Source organism: Ciconia boyciana, unplaced genomic scaffold, assembly GCF_034638445.1.
Source record: "Ciconia boyciana unplaced genomic scaffold, ASM3463844v1 HiC_scaffold_41, whole genome shotgun sequence".
NCBI classification, from domain to species: Eukaryota; Metazoa; Chordata; class Aves; order Ciconiiformes; family Ciconiidae; genus Ciconia; species Ciconia boyciana.
In genome coordinates this window covers 76968-99586 of record NW_027328409.1, presented here as the reverse complement: position 1 = coordinate 99586, position 22619 = coordinate 76968, and the positions used below count along the sequence as shown (strand labels likewise).

The 22619-nt window shown below is 55.6% G+C and overlaps 1 protein-coding gene across 1 annotated transcript; it reads left to right on the top strand.

The window, feature by feature from the left end:
* The first annotated feature begins 12176 nt into the window (after positions 1 to 12176).
* Positions 12177 to 12761, top strand: LOC140645902 (olfactory receptor 14J1-like). The gene has a single exon (XM_072849363.1). It carries the CDS (start codon positions 12177 to 12179, stop codon positions 12759 to 12761), a length of 585 nt encoding a protein of 194 aa, XP_072705464.1.
* The last annotated feature ends 9858 nt before the right edge of the window (positions 12762 to 22619 follow it).

The following is a 22619-nucleotide window of genomic DNA, read 5'->3' as shown; positions in this document are numbered from 1 at the left end:
GACACAACCCTGACACAACCTGACAACCTGGCACAGCACAGCCTGGCACTGACACAGCACAGCACAGGACACAACCTCCTGGCCTGGCACACAGCACAGCCTGGCCTGGCCGCTGGCCTGGCCTGGCACAGCACAGGCCTGGCCTGGCCTGGCCTGGCACGCCTGGCCTGGCACTGCACCAGCACAGCCTGGCACAGCACAGCACAGCACAGCACAGCACAGCACAGCTGTACAGCACAGCACAGCACAGCACAGCACAGCACAGCACAGCCTGGCCTGGCACAGCACAGCACAGCACAGCACAGCACAGCACAGCACCAGCTGGCCTGGCCTGGCCACAGCACAGCACAGCACAGCACAACCTGGCACAGCACAGCACAGCACAGCACAGCACAGCACAGCACAGCACAGCACAGCACAGCACAGCACAGCACAGCACAGCACAGCACAACCTGACACAGCACAGCACAGCACAGCACAGCACAGCACAGCACAGCACAGCACAGCACAGCACAGCACAGCACAGCACCAGCACAGCACAGCACAGCACAGCACAGCACAGCACAGCACAGCACAGCACAGCACAGCACAGCACAGGCACAGCACAGCACAGCACAGCACAGCACAGCACAGCACAGCACAGCACAGCACAGCACAGCACAGCACAGCACAGCACAGCACAGCACCAGCACAGCACAGCACAGCACAGCACAGCACAGCACAGCACAGCACAGCACAGCACAGCACAGCACAGCACAGCACTGCCTGGCACAGCACAGCACAGCACAGCACAGCACAGCACAGCACAGCACAGCACAGCACAGCACAGCACAGCACAGCACAGCACAGCACAGCACAGCACAGCACAGCACAGCACAGCACAGCACAGCACAGCACAGCACAGCACAGCACAGCACAGCACAGCTGGCACAGCACAGCACAGCACAGCACAGCACAGCACAGCACAGCACAGCACAGCACAGCACAGCACAGCACAGCACAGCACAGCACAGCACAGCACAGCACAGCACAGCACAGCACAGCACAGCACAGCACAGCACAGCACAGCACAGCACAGCACAGCACAGCACTGGCACAGCACAGCCTGGCCTGGCCTGGCCTGGCCTGGCACAGCACAGCACAGCCTGGCCTGGCCTGGCCTGGCCTGGCCTGGCCTGGCCTGGCCTGGCCTGGCCTGGCCTGGCCTGGCCTGGCCTGGCCTGGCACAGCACAGCCTGGCCTGGCACAGCACAGCACAGCCTGGCCTGGCCTGGCCTGGCCTGGCCTGGCCTGGCACAGCACAGCACAGCACAGCCTGGCACAGCCTGGCCTGGCACAGCCTGGCACAGCACAACTGGCACAGCACAGCACAGCACAGCCTGGCACAGCACAGCACAGCACAGCACAGCACAGCACAGCACAGCACAGCACTGACACAGCACAGCACAGCACAGCACAGCACAGCACAGCACTGGCACACAGCACAGCACAGCACAGCACAGCACAGCACAGCACAGCACAGCACAGCACAGCACAGCACTGGCCTGGCACAGCACAGCACAGCACAGCACAGCACAGCACAGCACAGCACAGCACAGCCTGACACAGCACAGCACAGCACAGCACAGCACAGCACAGCACAGCACAGCACAGCACAGCACAGCACAGCACAGCACAGCACAGCACAGCACAGCTGGCAGCACAGCACAGCACAGCACAGCACAGCACAGCACAGCACAGCACAGCACAGCACAGCACAGCACAGCACAGCACAGCACAGCACAGCACAGCACAGCACAGCACAGCACAGCACAGCACAGCACAGCACAGCACAGCACAGCACAGCACAGCACAGCACAGCACAGCACAGCACAGCACAGCACAGCACAGCACAGCACAGCACAGCACAGCACAGCACAGCACAGCACAGCACAGCACAGCACAGCACAGCACAGCACAGCACAGCACAGCACAGCACAGCACAGCACAGCACAGCACAGCACAGCACAGCACAGCACAGCACAGCACAGCACAGCACAGCACAGCACAGCACAGCACAGCACAGCACAGCCCTGGCACAGCACAGCACAGCACAGCACAGCACAGCACAGCTGGCACAGCCTGGCACAGCACAGCACAGCACAGCACAGCACAGCACAGCACAGCACAGCACAGCACAGCACAGCACTGGCCTGGCACAGCACAGCCTGGCCTGGCACAGCACAGCACAGCACAGCACAGCACAGCCTGGCCTGGCCTGGCACAGCACAGCACAGCACAGCACAGCACAGCACAGCACAGCACAGCACAGCCTGGCCTGGCCTGACACAGCACAGCACAGCACAGCACAGCACAGCACAGCACAGCACCTGGCACAGCACAGCACAGCCTGGCCTGGCCTGGCACAGCACAGCACAGCACAGCACAGCACAGGCCTGACACAGCACAGCACAGCACAGCACAGCACAGCCTGGCACAGCACAGCACAGCACAGCACAGCACAGCACAGCACAGCACAGCACAGCACAGCACAGCACAGCACAGCACAGCACAGCACAGCACAGCACAGCACAGCACAGCACAGCACAGCACAGCACAGCACAGCACAGCACAGCACAGCACAGCACAGCACAGCACAGCACAGCACAGCACAGCACAGCTGGCACAGCACAGCACAGCACAGCACAGCACAGCACAGCACAGCACAGCACAGCACAGCACAGCACAGCACAGCACAGCACAGCACAGCACAGCACAGCACAGCACAGCACAGCACAGCACAGCACAGCACAGCACAGCACAGCACAGCACAGCACAGCACAGCACAGCACAGCACAGCACAGCACAGCACAGCACAGCACAGCACAGCACAGCACAGCACAGCACAGCACAGCACAGCACAGCACAGCACAGCACAGCACAGCACAGCACAGCACAGCACAGCACAGCACAGCACTGGCACAGCACAGCACAGCACAGCACAGCACAGCACAGCACAGCACAGCACAGCACAGCACAGCACAGCACAGCACAGCACAGCACAGCACAGCACAGCACAGCACAGCACAGCACAGCACAGCACAGCACAGCACAGCACAGCACAGCACAGCACAGCACAGCCTGGCCTGGCACAGCACAGCACAGCACAGCACAGCACAGCACAGCACAGCACAGCACAGCACAGCACAGCACTGGCCTGGCACAGCACAGCACAGCACAGGCCTGGCCTGGCACAGCTGGCCTGGCCTGGCCTGGCCTGGCCTGGCCTGGCCTGGCCTGGCCTGGCCTGGCCTGGCACAGCACAGCACAGCACAGCACAGCACTGGCCTGGCCTGGCACAGCACAGCTGGCCTGGCACAGCACAGCACTGGCCTGGCACTGGCCTGGCCTGGCACAGCCTGGCCTGGCCTGGCCTGGCCTGGCCTGGCACAGCACAGCCTGGCCTGGCACTGGCCTGGCCTGGCCTGGCACAGCACAGCACAGCACAGCACAGCCTGGCACAGCACAGCACAGCCTGGCACACAGCACAGCACAGCACAGCACAGCCTGGCCTGGCACAGCACAGCACAGCACAGCACAGCACAGCACAGCACAGCACAGCACAGCACAGCACAGCACAGCACAGCACAGCACAGCACAGCACAGCACAGCACAGCACAGCACAGCACAGCACAGCACAGCACAGCACAGCACAGCACAGCACAGCACAGCACAGCACAGCACAGCACAGCACAGCACAGCACAGCACAGCACAGCACAGCACAGCACAGCACAGCACAGCACAGCACAGCACAGCACAGCACAGCACAGCACAGCACAGCACAGCTGGCACAGCACAGCACAGCACAGCACAGCACAGCACAGCACAGCACAGCACAGCACAGCACAGCACAGCACAGCACAGCACAGCACAGCACAGCACAGCACAGCACAGCACAGCACAGCACAGCACAGCACAGCACAGCACAGCACAGCACAGCACAGCACAGCACAGCACAGCACAGCACAGCACAGCACAGCACAGCACAGCACAGCACAGCACAGCACAGCACAGCACAGCACAGCACAGCACAGCACAGCACAGCACAGCACAGCACAGCACAGCACAGCACAGCACAGCACAGCACAGCACAGCACAGCACAGCACAGCACAGCACAGCACAGCACAGCACAGCACAGCACAGCACAGCACAGCACAGCACAGCACAGCACAGCACAGCACAGCACAGCACAGCACAGCACAGCACAGCACAGCACAGCACAGCACAGCACAGCACAGCACAGCACAGCACAGCACAGCACAGCACAGCACAGCACAGCACAGCACAGCACAGCACAGCACAGCACAGCACAGCACAGCACAGGCCTGGCCTGGCACAGCACAGCCTGGCCTGGCCTGGCCTGGCCTGGCCTGGCACAGCACAGCACAGCACAGCACAGCCTGGCCTGGCCTGGCCTGGCACAGCACAGCACAGCCTGGCCTGGCCTGGCCTGGCACAGCACAGCACAGCACAGCCTGGCCTGGCCTGGCCTGGCCTGGCACAGCACAGCACAGCACAGCACAGCACAGCACAGCACAGCACAGCCTGGCACAGCACAGCACAGCACAGCACAGCACAGCACAGCACAGCACAGCACAGCACAGCACAGCACAGCCTGGCACAGCACAGCACAGCACAGCACAGCACAGCACAGCACAGCACAGCACAGCACAGCACAGCACAGCACAGCACAGCACAGCACAGCACAGCACAGCACAGCACAGCACAGCACAGCACAGCACAGCACAGCACAGCACAGCACAGCACAGCACAGCACAGCACAGCACAGCACAGCACAGCACAGCACAGCACAGCACAGCACAGCACAGCACAGCACAGCACAGCACAGCACAGCACAGCACAGCACAGCACAGCACAGCACAGCACAGCACAGCACAGCACAGCACAGCACAGCACAGCACAGCACAGCACAGCACAGCACAGCACAGCACAGCACAGCACAGCACAGCACAGCACAGCACAGCACAGCACAGCACAGCACAGCACAGCACAGCACAGCACAGCACAGCACAGCACAGCACAGCACAGCACAGCACAGCACAGCACAGCACAGCACAGCACAGCACAGCACAGCACAGCACAGCACAGCACAGCACAGCACAGCACAGCACAGCACAGCACAGCACAGCACAGCACAGCACAGCACAGCACAGCACAGCACAGCACAGCACAGCACAGCACAGCACAGCACAGCACAGCACAGCACAGCACAGCACAGCACAGCACAGCACAGCACAGCACAGCACAGCACAGCACAACCTGGCCTGGCCTGGCACAGCACAGCACAGCACAGCACAGCACAGCACAGCACAGCACAGCACAGCACAGCCTGGCCTGGCACAGCACAGCACAGCCTGGCCTGGCCTGGCACAGCACAGCACAGCACAGCACAGCACAGCACAGCACAGCACAGCACAGCACAGCACAGCACAGCTGGCCTGGCCTGGCACAGCACAGCACAGCACAGCACAGCACAGCACAGCACAGCACAGCACAGCACAGCACAGCACAGCACAGCACAGCACAGCACAGCACAGCACAGCACAGCACAGCACAGCACAGCACAGCACAGCACAGCACAGCACAGCACAGCACAGCACAGCACAGCACAGCACAGCACAGCACAGCACAGCACAGCACAGCACAGCACAGCACAGCACAGCACAGCACAGCACAGCACAGCACAGCACAGCACAGCACAGCACAGCACAGCACAGCACAGCACAGCACAGCACAGCACAGCACAGCACAGCACAGCACAGCACAGCACAGCACAGCACAGCACAGCACAGCACAGCACAGCACAGCACAGCACAGCACAGCACAGCACAGCACAGCACAGCACAGCACAGCACAGCACAGCACAGCACAGCACAGCACAGCACAGCACAGCACAGCCTGGCCTGGCCTGGCCTGGCACAGCACAGCACAGCACAGCACAGCACAGCACAGCACAGCACAGCACAGCACAGCACAGCACAGCACAGCACAGCACAGCACAGCACAGCACAGCACAGCACAGCACAGCACAGCACAGCACAGCACAGCACAGCACAGCACAGCACAGCACAGCACAGCACAGCACAGCACAGCACAGCACAGCACAGCACAGCACAGCACAGCACAGCACAGCACAGCACAGCACAGCACAGCACAGCACAGCACAGCACAGCACAGCACAGCACAGCACAGCACAGCACAGCACAGCACAGCACAGCACAGCACAGCACAGCACAGCACAGCACAGCACAGCACAGCACAGCACAGCACAGCACAGCACAGCACAGCACAGCACAGCACAGCACAGCACAGCACAGCACAGCACAGCACAGCACAGCACAGCCTGGCCTGGCCTGGCCTGGCCTGGCCTGGCCTGGCACAGCACAGCACAGCACAGCACAGCACAGCACAGCACAGCACAGCACAGGCCTGGCCTGGCCTGGCACAGCACAGCACAGCACAGCACAGCACAGCACAGCACAGCACAGCACAGCACAGCACAGCACAGCACAGCACAGCACAGCACAGCACAGCACAGCACAGCACAGCACAGCACAGCACAGCACAGCACAGCACAGCACAGCACAGCACAGCACAGCACAGCACAGCACAGCACAGCACAGCACAGCACAGCACAGCACAGCACAGCACAGCACAGCACAGCACAGCACAGCACAGCACAGCACAGCACAGCACAGCACAGCACAGCACAGCACAGCACAGCACAGCACAGCACAGCACAGCACAGCACAGCACAGCACAGCACAGCACAGCACAGCACAGCACAGCACAGCACAGCACAGCACAGCACAGCACAGCACAGCACAGCACAGCACAGCACAGCACAGCACAGCACAGCACAGCACAGCACAGCACAGCACAGCACAGCACAGCACAGCACAGCACAGCACAGCACAGCACAGCACAGCACAGCACAGCACAGCACAGCACAGCACAGCACAGCACAGCACAGCACAGCACAGCACAGCACAGCACAGCACAGCACAGCACAGCACAGCACAGCACAGCACAGCACAGCACAGCACAGCACAGCACAGCACAGCACAGCACAGCACAGCACAGCACAGCACAGCACAGCACAGCACAGCACAGCACAGCACAGCACAGCACAGCACAGCACAGCACAGCACAGCACAGCACAGCACAGCACAGCACAGCACAGCACAGCACAGCACAGCACAGCACAGCACAGCCTGGCCTGGCCTGGCCTGGCCTGGCCTGGCCTGGCCTGGCACAGCACAGCACAGCACAGCACAGCACAGCACTGGCCTGGCCTGGCACAGCTGGCCTGGCCTGGCACAGCACAGCACAGCACAGCACAGCACAGCACAGCACAGCACAGCACAGCACAGCACAGCACAGCACAGCACAGCACAGCACAGCACAGCACTGGCCTGGCACAGCACAGCACAGCACAGCACAGCACAGCACAGCACAGCACAGCACAGCACAGCACAGCACAGCACAGCACAGCACAGCACAGCACAGCACAGCACAGCACAGCACAGCACAGCACAGCACAGCACAGCACAGCACAGCACAGCACAGCACAGCACAGCACAGCACAGCACAGCACAGCACAGCACAGCACAGCACAGCACAGCACAGCACAGCACAGCACAGCACAGCACAGCACAGCACAGCACAGCACAGCACAGCACAGCACAGCACAGCACAGCACAGCACAGCACAGCACAGCACAGCACAGCACAGCACAGCACAGCACAGCACAGCACAGCACAGCACAGCACAGCACAGCACAGCACAGCACAGCACAGCACAGCACAGCACAGCACAGCACAGCACAGCACAGCACAGCACAGCACAGCACAGCACAGCACAGCACAGCACAGCACAGCACAGCACAGCACAGCACAGCACAGCACAGCACAGCACAGCACAGCACAGCACAGCACAGCACAGCACAGCACAGCACAGCACAGCACAGCACAGCACAGCACAGCACAGCACAGCACAGCACAGCACAGCACAGCACAGCACAGCACAGCACAGCACAGCACAGCACAGCACAGCACAGCACAGCACAGCACAGCACAGCACAGCACAGCACAGCACAGCACAGCACAGCACAGCACAGCACAGCACAGCACAGCACAGCACAGCACAGCACAGCACAGCACAGCACAGCACAGCACAGCCTGGCCTGGCACAGCACAGCACAGCACAGCTGGCCTGGCCTGGCCTGGCCTGGCACAGCACAGCACAGCACAGCACAGCACAGCACAGCACAGCACAGCACTGGCCTGGCCTGGCCTGGCCTGGCCTGGCACAGCACAGCACAGCACAGCACAGCACAGCACAGCACAGCACAGCACAGCACAGCACAGCACAGCACAGCACAGCACAGCCTGGCACAGCACAGCACAGCACAGCACAGCACAGCACAGCCTGGCACAGCACAGCACAGCACAGCACAGCACAGCACAGCACAGCACAGCACAGCACAGCTGGCACAGCACAGCACAGCACAGCACAGCACAGCACAGCACAGCACAGCACAGCACAGCACAGCACAGCACAGCACAGCACAGCACAGCACAGCACAGCACAGCACAGCACAGCACAGCACAGCACAGCACAGCACAGCACAGCACAGCACAGCACAGCACAGCACAGCACAGCACAGCACAGCACAGCACAGCACAGCACAGCACAGCACAGCACAGCACAGCACAGCACAGCACTGGCACAGCACAGCACAGCACAGCACAGCACAGCACAGCACAGCACAGCACAGCACAGCACAGCACAGCACAGCACAGCACAGCACAGCACAGCACAGCACAGCACAGCACAGCACAGCACAGCACAGCACAGCACAGCACAGCACAGCACAGCACAGCACAGCACAGCACAGCACAGCACAGCACAGCACAGCACAGCACAGCACAGCACAGCACAGCACAGCACAGCACAGCACAGCACAGCACAGCACAGCACAGCACAGCACAGCACAGCACAGCACAGCACAGCACAGCACAGCACAGCACAGCACAGCACAGCACAGCACAGCACAGCACAGCACAGCACAGCACAGCACAGCACAGCACAGCACAGCACAGCACAGCACAGCACAGCACAGCACAGCACAGCACAGCACAGCACAGCACAGCACAGCACAGCACAGCCTGGCCTGGCACTGGCCTGGCACAGCACAGCACAGCACAGCACAGCACAGCACAGCACAGCACAGCACAGCTGGCCTGGCCTGGCCTGGCCTGGCACAGCACAGCCTGGCCTGGCCTGGCCTGGCCTGGCCTGGCACAGCACAGCACAGCACAGGCCTGGCCTGGCACAGCACAGCACAGCACAGCACAGCACAGCACAGCACAGCACAGCCTGGCCTGGCCTGGCACAGCACAGCACAGCACAGCCTGGCCTGGCCTGGCACAGCACAGCACAGCCTGGCACAGCACAGCACAGCACAGGCCTGGCACAGCACAGCACAGCACAGCACAGCACAGCACTGGCCTGGCCTGGCACAGCACAGCACAGCACAGCACAGCACAGCACAGCACAGCACAGCACAGCACAGCACAGCACAGCACAGCACAGCACAGCACAGCACAGCACAACACAGCACAGCACAGCACAACCCTGGCCTGGCACAGCACACACAGCACAGCACAGCACAACCCCTCACAGCACAGCACAACCCTCAGCACAACCTGGCCTCAGCACAGCACAGCACCCTCACCCTCAGCACAACCTGGCCTCACCTCACAACACAACACAGCACAGCACAGCACAACCCTCACCCTCACAACCTAACCTCACAACCTCACCTAACCCTCACCCTCACCTAACCCTAACCCTAACCCTAACCCCTAACCCTCACCCACACCCCTAACTATACCTCTGACCTCTAACCCTAACTCCAAGCAGAAATGTCATGGGAGGGATAATTTGGAAAGCTCCCTGTCATCCCATCCAATGCAGACCCCTTCCTCTGAGCAAGACCCCTGCTCTCGTCTCCCACCCAGCAGAGCCTCTGCCCTCAGGGCTCTGTGGTCCAGGGCAGGAGTTGCCTGCTCTGCATCCTGAGCTCTAGCACAGCAGAGCTGCATCTCTCCTGACACGTGGCCACTTCCCTCTGCAGAACCAAGGGCCTGAGAGCAACTGCCATGAGATTTTTCTAACTGGGGGTGCTGTGCTCTGCTGGGGAAGGAGAAGGCTTTTCTGAATTTAGGAAACTGGATTTTGGGATGAGAATAATAGTGATAATATGCTGCTTCCCTGCTCTCCAGGTGCACAAGAAACTTGGAGGGGGCACAGCCAGGATAGTTGATCCAAACTGACCAAATGGCTGTTCCATACCATATGATGTCATGCTCAGTTTATAAACTGCGGGGATTTGGCCAGGGGGTAGCAATCGCTGCTCGTGGACCGGTTGGGCATCGGTTGCTGGGTGGTGAGTGGTTGTGTCACTGTTTTTTTATTTCCCTGGGCTTTTGTTCCTCTCTTGCTCGCTTGTTGTTTTCCTTCTCATTACAATTCATTATTATTTTGTTCTTCTTGTTGTTGTTCCAATTATTAAACTGTTTTTATCTAAAGTCACAATTTTTCTTACTTTTGCTCTTCCGATTCTCTCCCCCATCCCATTGAGGGGGGAGGGTGAGTGAGCGGCTGTGTGGTACTTAATTGCTGACTGGGGCTAAACCACGACACTGCTCTTGGGGTCCCTGGCAATAAGAGTGGTGGTGTGGCACAAGGGGTGGGGGTGTTGTGTGCCTGCTCTGACACTGACCTGGAGGGCACTGCCCTGGAGGTGTTTCCAGGTGGTGTTTCCTGGAGGACCAAGGTGCCCAAGGCCTCTCTTCATTTTCCAGGCTCGAGACACTGCAGTCAGTGGTTGGGCAATGAGACACTGCTTCCCTTTGCAGACATCACCTTAAGACACCTGCTTACGCTGGACAGGGAGTGCTGCAGGGCTGTGAGCATCACTCCAGAAGGGCATAGCTCTCCTGTAGGACCTTGGTGATGTCCGAGGGCACCTGATCTGCCCATGTGAATCAGCATCCTTCTCCTGTCCTCTTCATCCTACTCTGCATAGCTGTGCTGGAAAGCAGAGGTATTTGGAAATCTGCACCTTGAACAGGACCCCTCTGCTCCCAGTCCAGTCCAGTTGCTTTTTCAGAGCAACCTCTGTGTGTAGTCCTCCTCCAGCGGAGAGTGGTGCAAGCACAGGGCAGCTGGGCATCAGGCTGATGGACACAGCAGCCCTCCTGGATGGGAGCACTGACGTAGCTTTACACTGAGTGCAACGGGCAATAGAGGAATTTTACCCTTTCCAAGAGCATTTCCCAGGTGGGATGGGGGTCTCTGAATACTAACACACAATGTAACAAGACATATTTACTGCACCTCATCTCCCACCTTCCTCTGTGGAAGAAAGCGTCCTTCTGAGCTTTTTACCCTCCGCTATAGTGCGGCACAGGGAACCCCTCCCCAGGAACCCTCCCTCCAAACACACTGGGCTGTTGCTACCTCCATGTGTCATTGCTGTAAAGCAGGGCTGACCCTTAAGGAGCCCATGGGTAGAGGACACTGCTCTGCACAGCACACTCAGACACCACAAGCCAGAGCTGAAGCCTCAGAGCTGCATAACAGTCCCCTGGGAAAGAACAGCACCCTTAGGTATCTCACAATGAATGAATGGAATTTTGCTCTGAGAAGCTTCTCTGAATTTTTCTGCTTTATCTCCTTTGGCAGTTTCCATGCCCAGAAGTAGCAGATGTCCAATGGCAGCTCCATCAACCAGTTCCTCCTCCTGGCATTCACAGGCACACGGGAGCTGCAGCTCTTGACCTTCTGTCTCTTCCTGGGCATCTACCTGGCTGCCCTCCTGGGCAACGGCCTCATTATCACTGTCGTAGCCTGCGACCACCGCCTCCACACCCCCATGTACTTCCTCCTGCTCAAGCTCCCTGTTCTTGACCTAGGCTCCATCTCCACCACGCTCCCAAAGCCATGGTCAATTCCCTGTGGGATACCAGGGCCATCTCCTACACAGGATGTGCTGTCTCTTTCTTTCTCTTCTTGATTGGAGGAGAGTATTGTCTTCTCACTGTCATGCCCTATGACCGCTACGTTGCCATCTGCAAACCCCTGCACTACGGGACCCTCCTGGGCAGCACAACTTGTGTCCACATGGCAGCAGCTGCCTGGGGCAGTGGGTTTATCAATGTTCTCTTGCACACTGCCATCACATTTTCACTACCACTCTGCCAAGGCAATGCCCTAGACCAGTTCTTCCGTGAAATTCCCCAGATTCTCAAGCTCTCCTGTTCACACTCCTATCTCAGGGAAGTTGGGCTTCTTATGGTTAGTGCCTCTTTAGTCTTCAGGTGTTTTGTATTCATTTTGGTGTCCTATCTGCAAATCTTCAGGGCTGTGCTGAGGATCCCCTCTGAGCAGGAATGGCACAAAGCCTTTGCCACATGCCTCCCTCACCTGGCTGTGGCCTCCCTGTACATCAGCACTGCAATGTTTGCCCACCTGAAGCCCCCTTCCATCTCTACCCCATCCCTGGACCTGGTGGTGTCATTTCTGTACTCAGTGGTGCCTCCAGCAGTGAACCCCCTCATCTACAGCATGAGGAACAAGGAGCTTAAGGATGCTGTCTGGAAACGGGTCCATTGGACGCTGTTTCCCTAACAATAACCTGCCTCTCCTTCTCTGCACATTTCCCAGAGTTTATCTTAGGCCACGAGTCTGCTTTTTAGTCTTGTAATAATCATACTTAGAGATCATTTTCGGGGTTTATACCAGTTGTCCTGATGCTTGATGCTGTTGTGTCTGTCCCTTTCACAACACTGTGTCAGATGTGGCATGCCCAATAGCAGCTCCTCAATAAATCGGGATCTCCCAGGTGCAGTGCCTGAAAGCTGGGCTCTTCCTCCAAAGTTGGTGCCAGTAAAATGTCTAAGGAATTGGTCTTTTAAAGAGTCTGTTCTTGTTGTTTTTGCAGTGTTCTAGGAGTTCATCTCATGGTACTATTGGGTTCCACCGGACCTGATCTGCTGTTTTAAATCCTCTGGATCTGAATTTAAAAGCTCCCTTCTTGGTGTCTGATGGCAGGGCAGATGCTCCATGAGCTCCCCATTATCTCCTCAGGTTTCTTCATGTACAACAGGACTGGAAATGAATTTGGAGGGGTAAGGAGAGGAGAGGATGGGGACTCACCACGTGCCCTGGGGTTGGAAGGAATGGAGGATCAGAAGGTGAAACACCCTCAAAGTTGATGTCCACCAGAAGTAAAGCCCTAAATCGATGTACCCAGAAACAAGGACTCAGAAGTGCCATGGGACTCAGTGGGGACTCAGCAGGCACAGGGAGGGGAGACTGGAGAGATGCGGGCGCTGCCTGAGGAGGCCAGGGCCAGGACTCTCGTGCTGTCCTGGGGAGTTGGGCTGGTGGGAGCAGAGAAGGGCCAAATTCAGTTCAGGTTGGGGATCACCTACAATATGAATTCAGGAGAGCCAGAGAGTGACTGGCCTACATTTCCTTATGCCCTTTAGGCAAGCACCATCCCTGGGGCTGATGGGGAGTCTTAACCTCTATCTCTGACCCTCAGGAGCTGCTGTGCCCTTCAGAGGGGCTGAGGCTGTGAGGTGAATGCCCAGAACTCTGCAGCACCCTGCAGCGGGCACTGCCATGGGACTAGCCCAGACTGGGCTGCTCTGCTGATTTGGGGTGGGGAGAGGGCAGGGGTGGTGGGGGAGAGCTGGGGAGGGGCTGGGCTGGGCTGGAAAGAGCCCAGGAGAGGAAAGCACCAGTGTAGAGCTAAGGTGTGAGAGTGTGCAGGGCGGGTGGCACAGAACAGGGTGCTCACAGTGCAGTCAGGTGTCACAAGGAAGGAAGCAAGGCACCAAAGGTGCAAAAGAGAGGGGCCCAATCTGTGCCATGTTCCCTGGACAGCCTGGGGAAGCTGCCCTGGGAAAACAGTACCAGGTCATTCCCACACACCGGCCATTTCCATGTCTGGCTGTACACCCCAACACTGAGGAGGGACTTTTGCCGCATGGTCACCTCTGTCCTCCTCCGGGGCTCAGTGATACCTATCTCCACCGTCAGTATTCATAAAAAGGGAACCAGTTTCCTACTGACACTTATCACACACAAGTCCCATAGCTCTTGCCAGTTCTGGTCTCTCAGCCACGCCCTTTCTCAGACAGCTCCAGCTACATCAGGTGCTCATGGCCTTGTCTCAACTAAGATTGAAAACATCCATTGATTGAGATCCCATCTACTGGCCTGGGTCCTTGCTCCAGTGTTTTATTCTGCAGGTTTCTCAAAAACCCAGCTCTCTCAGCCTCTCCTTGTCCATAATGTGCTCCAGGCCCCAACCATCCTTCTGGCCTCTGCAGGACTCGCTTCAGTCTGTCAGGATCTTTCTTGTGCTACGGAGCCCCAAACTGGATGCAGCAGCCCAGATCTGGTCCCGTAGTGGGTTAAGCTTGGGCAGCAGCCAGGCACCCACCCAGCTGCTCATTCAACTCCCCTGACTCAACAGGACAAAAGGAGAAAATAAATCAGAAAAGCTCATGGGTCAAGATAAAGTAAAGGAGATCAGTTACCAATTACTGGCACTGGCAGAGACCTGTTGACTTGCCGAAGATCAATTTAATTTATTGCCAATTAAAAAAGATTTACATTGTGAGAAACAATGACAAAAATATTAAAGACCATGCCCCTCACACTTTCTCCCAGGCTTAAATTACTCCATTGTTCCCAATTCATCTACCCACCCCAGCCCCAAGAGGATCAGGGGGGATGGTGAAGAGGGGGTTAACAGTCACTAAAGAACATCTCTGCCTCTCTTTCCTCCTCACACTTCTCCCCTGCTCCAGCGTGGGTCCTCTCCATGGGATCCCACCATATTTGTGGTCAAGGCTATGTGTTGTCCATTTCTTTCTGTCTTACTTTTACCCTTTATACTTACAGAAACATGGGAAAGTTGAGATTGGAAGGGATGTCTGGAGATCATCTAGTTCAACCCCTTAGCTGAGGCAGGCTCAGCTAGAGCAGGTTGCTCAGCCCCTTGTCTAGGTAGGTTTGGAATATCTCCATGGATGAAGACTCCACAAACTCTCCAGGTAACCTGTTCCAGTGATTGACCACCCTCACAGTCAAAAACTGTTTTCATGGGTTCAGATGGAATTTTATTAAATCCCTCCAAGCCTTTTCTTCTCTAGACTGATCAGGTCCAGATCTCGCAGCCTTTCCTCCTGTGAAGGAACCTGCTTTAGTCACTTACGCCAACTTTGTGGCCCTTTGCTGGACTTGCTTTACTAGGTCAACCATTTTCTTCTACTAGGAAGCCCAGCACTGGACACAGCACTCCAGAAGTGGCCTTGCCAGTGCTGAGAATATGGGGAGGATAACCTCCCTCCATCTACCATCATTATTTTCCTAATGCAGCCCAGGAGGCTGTTGGCCTTTGCAGCAAGAGTGCACTGCTGGCTCATGCTCAGCTTGTTGTCCTCTGCGATCACAAGGTCCTTCTCTGCAGAGCTGCTGTTTAGCCGGTTGTCATGGTTTAACCCCAGCCGGCAACTAAGCACCACGTAGCCACTCGCTCCCTCCTCCCTGGTGGGATGGGATAAAAACAGTTTCATAGGTAAAGCAAGAGCCATGCATACAAGCAAAGCAAATATGGAATTCATTCACTGCTTCCCATGGGCAGGCAGGTGTTCATCCATCTCCAGGAAAGCAGGGCTACATCATGCATGACCATGACTTGGGAAGACAAACGCCATCACTCCGAATGTCCCCCCCTTCCTCCTTCTGCCCCAAGCTTTTAATTGCTAAGCATGATGTCATATGGTCTGGAATATCCCTTTGGTCAGTTGGCGTCAGCTGTCCCAGCTGTGTCGCCTCACAACATCTTGTGCACCCCCAGCCTGCTCATTGGCAGGGTGGTGTGAGAAGCAGAAAAGGCCTTGACTCTGTGTAAGCACTGCTCAGCAATAATGAAAACATTGTTTTGTTATCAACGCTGTTTTCAGAACAAATCCAAAACACAGCCCCATACTAGCTACTATGAAGAAAATTAACTCTATCCCAGACAAAACCAGCACACCAGTCAGTCTCCAGCATGATGACTATAGTGTGGCTGGCTCACAGGCTGTCCTCCCCCAGAGACTTTCTCAGCAGCACCTTCTCCTTCTTGGAGATCAGCTTCACCTGTCACAGGTCCCACAGTGCTGCAGAGTCACCTGGGCCAGCAAACCCCTCTCCTGCCATGGGCTGCACACCCACGCCTGTTTCTCTCTGGCATTGGGGACTACAGCTTTTGCTTTCTTTGTGGTGAGCTGTGACATGAGTGGAATAAGAGCTGAGGTGGGAAAGGACAGCTCCCCTCAGCTTTTGTGGTAGTCGAGATACAACATCTTTAGGAGAGGCCAACAGGGAAGATGAGAAGTGGGAGATGCCTTGTGTGATGTCAGGGCAGCTCAGATATATGGAGGGTCTCTATGGGACGTGTAACAGGTCAGATGGCGGCTTGTGTGTGGGTCAGCTTCTAAATGGGCCACCCAGTCTTCTGCTCACCTGGATCTGGTACTCCCAAGGGAGGAAGAGCTGGCCAGGGATAGGAAGACCAGTGTCAGCCTTGGCTGTAGCGACCATGAAATTGTGGTCTCCCAGATCCCCAGGGACATGGGGAAGGAGAGTAGCAGAGAGCAGACCCTGGACACCAGGGAATGAGAATTTGGCCTATTGAGGGCACTGGCAGGTGGGGTCTAATATGGCAGTGTCAGGGCCCTGAGAGCACCCATAGGCCTTCATGGCCCTGAGCAGCATCACCTGAGGCCTCCACCTGCATCTCTGTCCATGGGCCCAGGAGACCATTGAACCCCAGGCCTGAGTTTCAGCCCCAGCTTGACTCAGACCCAGCTGTGTGGGTACTGGTCTCCAGACAGAGCCATAGACGCAGCCTTGCCTCTCCATGGACCTTGTTGATTCACACTTGCAGAGTCACTTCCCAGCTTGATTCTTTACGGGGTGTACAATGGAATGACACTGTGGCCCTCCAAGTGCCAGACCCCAGCTGATTCACAGAGGCCTAGGGCCTTTCTGCTGCCTTTCTTCCCATCACTTGGTCAGGTTTAGGGAGGACAGGAAGGAAAAGCAGGTGAGGTTTCTGGGTGCCAGTGATTCAAATGGGGGAGCAGAGCCATGAAATCTGAAATGATCTAAAGGCTATACTAGTTCAAAACTGTTGTCTTCAGCTCCTTATTCGGAGGTCTTAAATCTTTGGCAGGAACCTGGAAATGCTGAGGTCCCTCCATCTCCCTCTCTTTTAGCAATTAAGTTGATCGTACCCAAGTCAGAGGATTTCTTTCAATTCCGTTTCCAGCCTAAAGCACCCCATGGTCTGGAGATATGCCAGGAAACTTGCAGAAGAAACCCACTCCTCTGGACAAGAATGTGCATGTTCCCAGGAATCTCAGGAGGCATGGTGTACTGATAGCTGTGTTCAGGGAGCTGGTCAGATGCCTCATCTCCATTTCTGTAATGGTGGCCTAGATGCCTGGTTCATGTGTAAACTCTCTCTGTGGATGCTGACATTTACTGAGCAACAATGTCTGACCTCAGAGATTGCCCTGCTTTTTGCTGGGCGTTGGATTTCAGATGTCCTGAGCTCCCTTTCTGCCTGAATTGCCCTACGAGCATATGATGTAGAGGCCCTCAACTCCAGCCTAATCTCTTCTCATTGGGCACGTGGGCAAAGCTTACACTCCTGGAAAGTCTGATGGGAAAGAAAGTGCTGCGGGTCGCTAGCCCAGCCTCCAGGCTGGCTGTGACTTTGCGGAGCAAAGAGGAATTCCAAAGCAGGAGATTGGAGCAATGTTCCTGCTAGTCCATTTTATTTTTCCTAAGGCTCAGCCTGAAGCTCCCAAGAGGCACTTTGAGGCTGTTGCCTCTGTCATATCATTGGCCACTGCAGAAAAGAGCTTGGCTTCGTTATCGCTCCACGTGGTGTAGGCTCTTAACTAGGTTGCCCCATGCCTCCTTCAGCAGGCTAGAGAGGCTCACTTCCCTCACACTCTCCTCACAGCTCGTGCTTTAGGCCCCTAGCTCCATCCTGGCAGACCTCCTCTGGACCCTCTCCAGTTTCTCCACATTCCTTTTGAAATGTGAGGCCCAGTGGCTCATATGGCATCATCGTGGTGATCGGGCCCCTCTCCTCAGGGCACTCCTTAGCTGGCCAGGTCTCTACCCATGCTGCTGCATGGAGTTGTTGTGCAGCTTGTAGGTTGAGATAAAAACAGATAGTAGGTGGAAAAAAAAAAAAAAGATAAAACCAATCATAAACCAAAACCAACAGGCAACACAAAGGCAATCACTTACCACCTCCCAAAGCAGACTGATGCCCAGCCAGTCTCCCAGCAACAGACACCTTGAACAACAAAAAACTCCATCTCCGTATTCCTCTTCCCCAGCTTTTATTGCTGAGCATGATGTCATATGGTATGGAATATCCCTCTGGTCACTTGGGGTCAACTGTCCTGGCTGTGTGCCCCCTACCAAAATCTTGCCCACCTCCAGCCTACTCACTGGGAGGGAGTAGAGTGAGAACCTGAGAAGGCCTTGACGCTGTGCAAACACTGCTCAGCAATAGCCAAAACACTGGTGTTTTATCAACACTGTTTTAGGCACAAATGCAAAACATAGTGCCATGGGGGCTGCTACGACGGAAGTTAACCCCTTCCCAGCCAGACCCAGTACACTTGAACTGGGGGTGCAGAAATGGACACAGTAGCATATTGGTGGTCTAAGAAGTGATGAGCAGGGGAGACAATCACTTCCCTCACTCCTTTGGCGAGGGTCCTCTTTATACACTCCAGGACACTGCTGGCCTTCTTTGCCACCAGGTCACACTGGATCATGTGGATCACTGCTGGAACGTGTTCTGCCTTCCCCAACACCACCAGTGCCTTTTCTGCAGAGCTGCTCCCCAGCAAGGCAGTGCCCAGACACCGCCACTGCAGAGTGTTAGTCTATCCCAGGCGCAGGATCTGGCCTTTGTCCTTCTATTTCATGAAGGTCCTGACAGGACAGTCCTTCTGCCTGTCAGGTTTCTCCTGAAGGCAATCCCAAGGCACAGGAATTGTTCTCCCAGTTTAGTGCCATTGACAAACTTGGTGAGAGTTGCTTCCTCCGGGTCATGGATACAGGTGTTAAACTGCAAAGGGCCCAGGAGAGTCCTCTGTGCTGTCCCACAATGCCCCACTATGTCCCCTGGCCCCTAGGTAGGGTATGACCCCTTCACCACTGCTCTCTCAGCCTCATCATCCAACTGGTGGTTTACCCATGTGTTTGTCTATCCCTCCAGACTGTAATGGCCTAAGATGGGTACAAGAATACTGAGGAGACCATGCCAGAAGTCTTGCTGAAGTGGAGGTAAATGCCATCCACTGTTCTCCCGTCGTACACAAATGGAGTTACTTCATCATGAAACCAATCAGGTTGGCGAGGCATAGTTTACCCTTGCAAAGTCCATGCTGATGCTCTTCTCTTTCTGGTGCCCAGAAATGTCACCCAGGAACACTCATTCAGTGGCTCACTCCTCATCATATGAACTTGTACAGCCTGTGGTTCCCTGGGTTGCAGTTTTGGCCTTTTTCAAAGATGGGTGCAACAGTGGTTTGTCCTCACTCACAAGACACTTCTACCGATTCCATGTCCTTTGAAAAGGAATATTCAAAGAAATATTCATCTTGCCCTGTAACTTCATTACCACTCCTCTGCCTGTTATACCGTGTAGTTTCTTTAGTCTTTCATATACATTCACCTGTCCTGATCCAATGACCATTTCTAATCTCATCGTTGCAGATGCAGACTGTCTAGACAAAGGCCCTTTCCCTTATTCTCCATTTTTCTCCTCCCCTAGATCTTTGTTCATTCAGATACCTCTCACCTATGCAGCTGCTTTAAGCTTCAGGGAGTTAACAGCTTGCCTGTCTTTCACTAGTCTAATTGTCTCTTTAGCCAACACTTTAGTTATGCTCATATCTATCTTTTCCTATCTATCTCTCTAAGACATTTCTGATAAGATTATCCCTTGTAGAGAGGTGACCTCATTAGAGACAGCTTATACTTAGCATGTGGTTACGGAGTGTATTTTATTGTTTAGGAAAACTGATCATCCTTTAATTTTCTTTCCTTACAAATAGGAAAAATTCTTCTGTGCCTGTGTGCAGCCAGTTCTCGAAGGAGAGAATGTGGGAAACGGTGCAATGGAGCTGTAACATCCAGCTGCAGAGATCAGTGGAGAAGCCTGATGCAAGGAACAGGGATGTAAGACCCAGATGGCCAGGGACAGAAATGGTGAGCTTTGGGAGGTGAGGAGCAAAGTTCTCCATATGGTGTCAGACCTCAAGGGACTGCTTTTCCTACCTGTCCAGACCTCTTGAGGAGACACCCTGCATCAATATCACTTGGAGAATGCTTCTATCACCTCTTCTCTAAACTGAAACTGATAAAAAAAATCCTTTAAAATGAAACAAAATAAACCCTTTTTTTTTTTAGGTGCACTTTGAAATGTTCCTCCTTAACTACTCTATGAAACCTCTGTAATTAGCTGTACAAGTCTTGAAGACTTAAAGAAAATTACAGGAAGAGACATGGTTTGTTAGGGCTTTCTGTATTTTAATGAGCCCCCATGGTGTATTTGGTGCTGACTCCATGAACCTCTGATACTGAGGGAAGATTGAAGAAACTGCTCAAGAAGTCAGAAGCAAAACTCAAAGTACCTTGAAGCATTAATGAGCCCCACTGAGGGCCATTACTGACAAAGCCTCCCCATGGACTTGTTAGAGCAGAGAATTGGAGGCCATGCTTGCAGGTAGGCAAAGGCACTGTGCAGGTGGCTGTAATGCTGAGGAAACCCTTGGTTTCTTTTAGGAAGCAGAAAGGCCAAGCCCTCAACCCCAGGCCCTGGGAAGGCAGACCCTGTCCCTCACGAGTGGCTCAGGGCTCTTCCTGGGGGCAGTGGGATGTGAGAGTGAGCAATGCCAAGTGTAGGAGAATTCTATGACACCTCCCGGCCTCCCAAAGAAGGGGGCAAGGACAAAACAAAGTCCAGAGCCTCAAAAGAAAGTTTCTCCTGCCAGGCCTTGGTGGTAAAGGCAACTGCCTTAGCCAAGAAGACATAGCCCTTGGTCCTGTTTAGCCTTTCAGCTTTGACAGAGCCCCTAGTCATCTCTACTGCAGGCTGTCCTACACTGTCCCATGCTTGCACCTCTTTCCCTTCAGGCTGTAGACACCCATCTTGCTTTCCCACCTAGCTCTCACCCCAGCATTTCTATACCTTCACTGATGTCTCTCCACCCTCACTGCCTTTTCCTTGAAACACAAAGCCATGGGCTGATCCAGACTCCCTCTGGGTGACCTCTTACACCACAAGGATACTCTTTGCGTGAGGCTTCTTTTTCCTTGCATCTGCTCTTAACCTTCCAAGCTGTGCTTTGTGGAGGTTTCCTTCTCTTCCCACTACCAAGAGAAGCTCCCTTATCTTGGAAACCACCCTTCAAGTAGTTGCAGGCTACTACTATAGAGCCCTGAGCCTCCACTTCACCAGACTAAAGAAGCCCAGGTCTCTCAGCCTCTCCACAGAGGCCCCAAACCCCATCCTGGCAGATCTCTAAAACCTCTACAATTCCTCCTCATTCCTCCAGACTCGGGAGCTCCACACCTAGACACACTGGTCCAGATGTGGCTACACCAGTGCTGAGGCAAGGGGGATGATGATAACTCTCTTGCCTGGGTGGCCACACTCCTCCTAATGCAGCCCTATCTGCCGTTGGCCTCATTAACTTTGAGCATGGGCCACTGCCTCATATGGCATCCCTTGGAAGGCCAGGCCCTTCTCCTCAGGGTCACTCCTGAGCTGTTCAGGTCCCAGCCTGCCTGCATGTTTGGGGTTATTCTGCACCCAAAAAAGGACTCACAACTTCTCCTTGTAAAACTTCATGAGGCTTCTATTGCCAAATCTGAGAGTTTCTCAAGGTCCCCCTGGAGTGAAGCTCTGTTTTGACAGCTTTTAATGTCTTTGTACAGATGGCCCACCAGATTTGTGGTGCCTGTGGTGCCTTCAGATTTGTGGAAGACTTCTCTTCTCCTAGCATTGCACCTTTGCAGAAAAGGCGGACAACGGCATCCTGGGCTGCATTAGGAAGAGCACTGACAAAGGGTTGATAGAGGTGATCCTCTCTACTCAGCCCTGCTACAATTTGTCTTGCTCACTTCCCTCAGGGTTTTCTACTATACCACCTCACTCACACTGCAGCCAGAGCTACCCTCCACATCTTCTACCAGCCCTGCCTTGTTTTCTGGTGAAAAACATGTCCAGGAGAGCATTGTCACCATGCCGGGTCAGGGATCACCTCCCACCTTCCTTGTAACTGAGGTCTTCTAGCAGAGGTCCATGGTCTTCAAAGGATCACTTAGGCCCAGTGATTACCAGGGCCTAAAATTGTGTCCCTTCCTCCAGCTGCCTAGAGGACA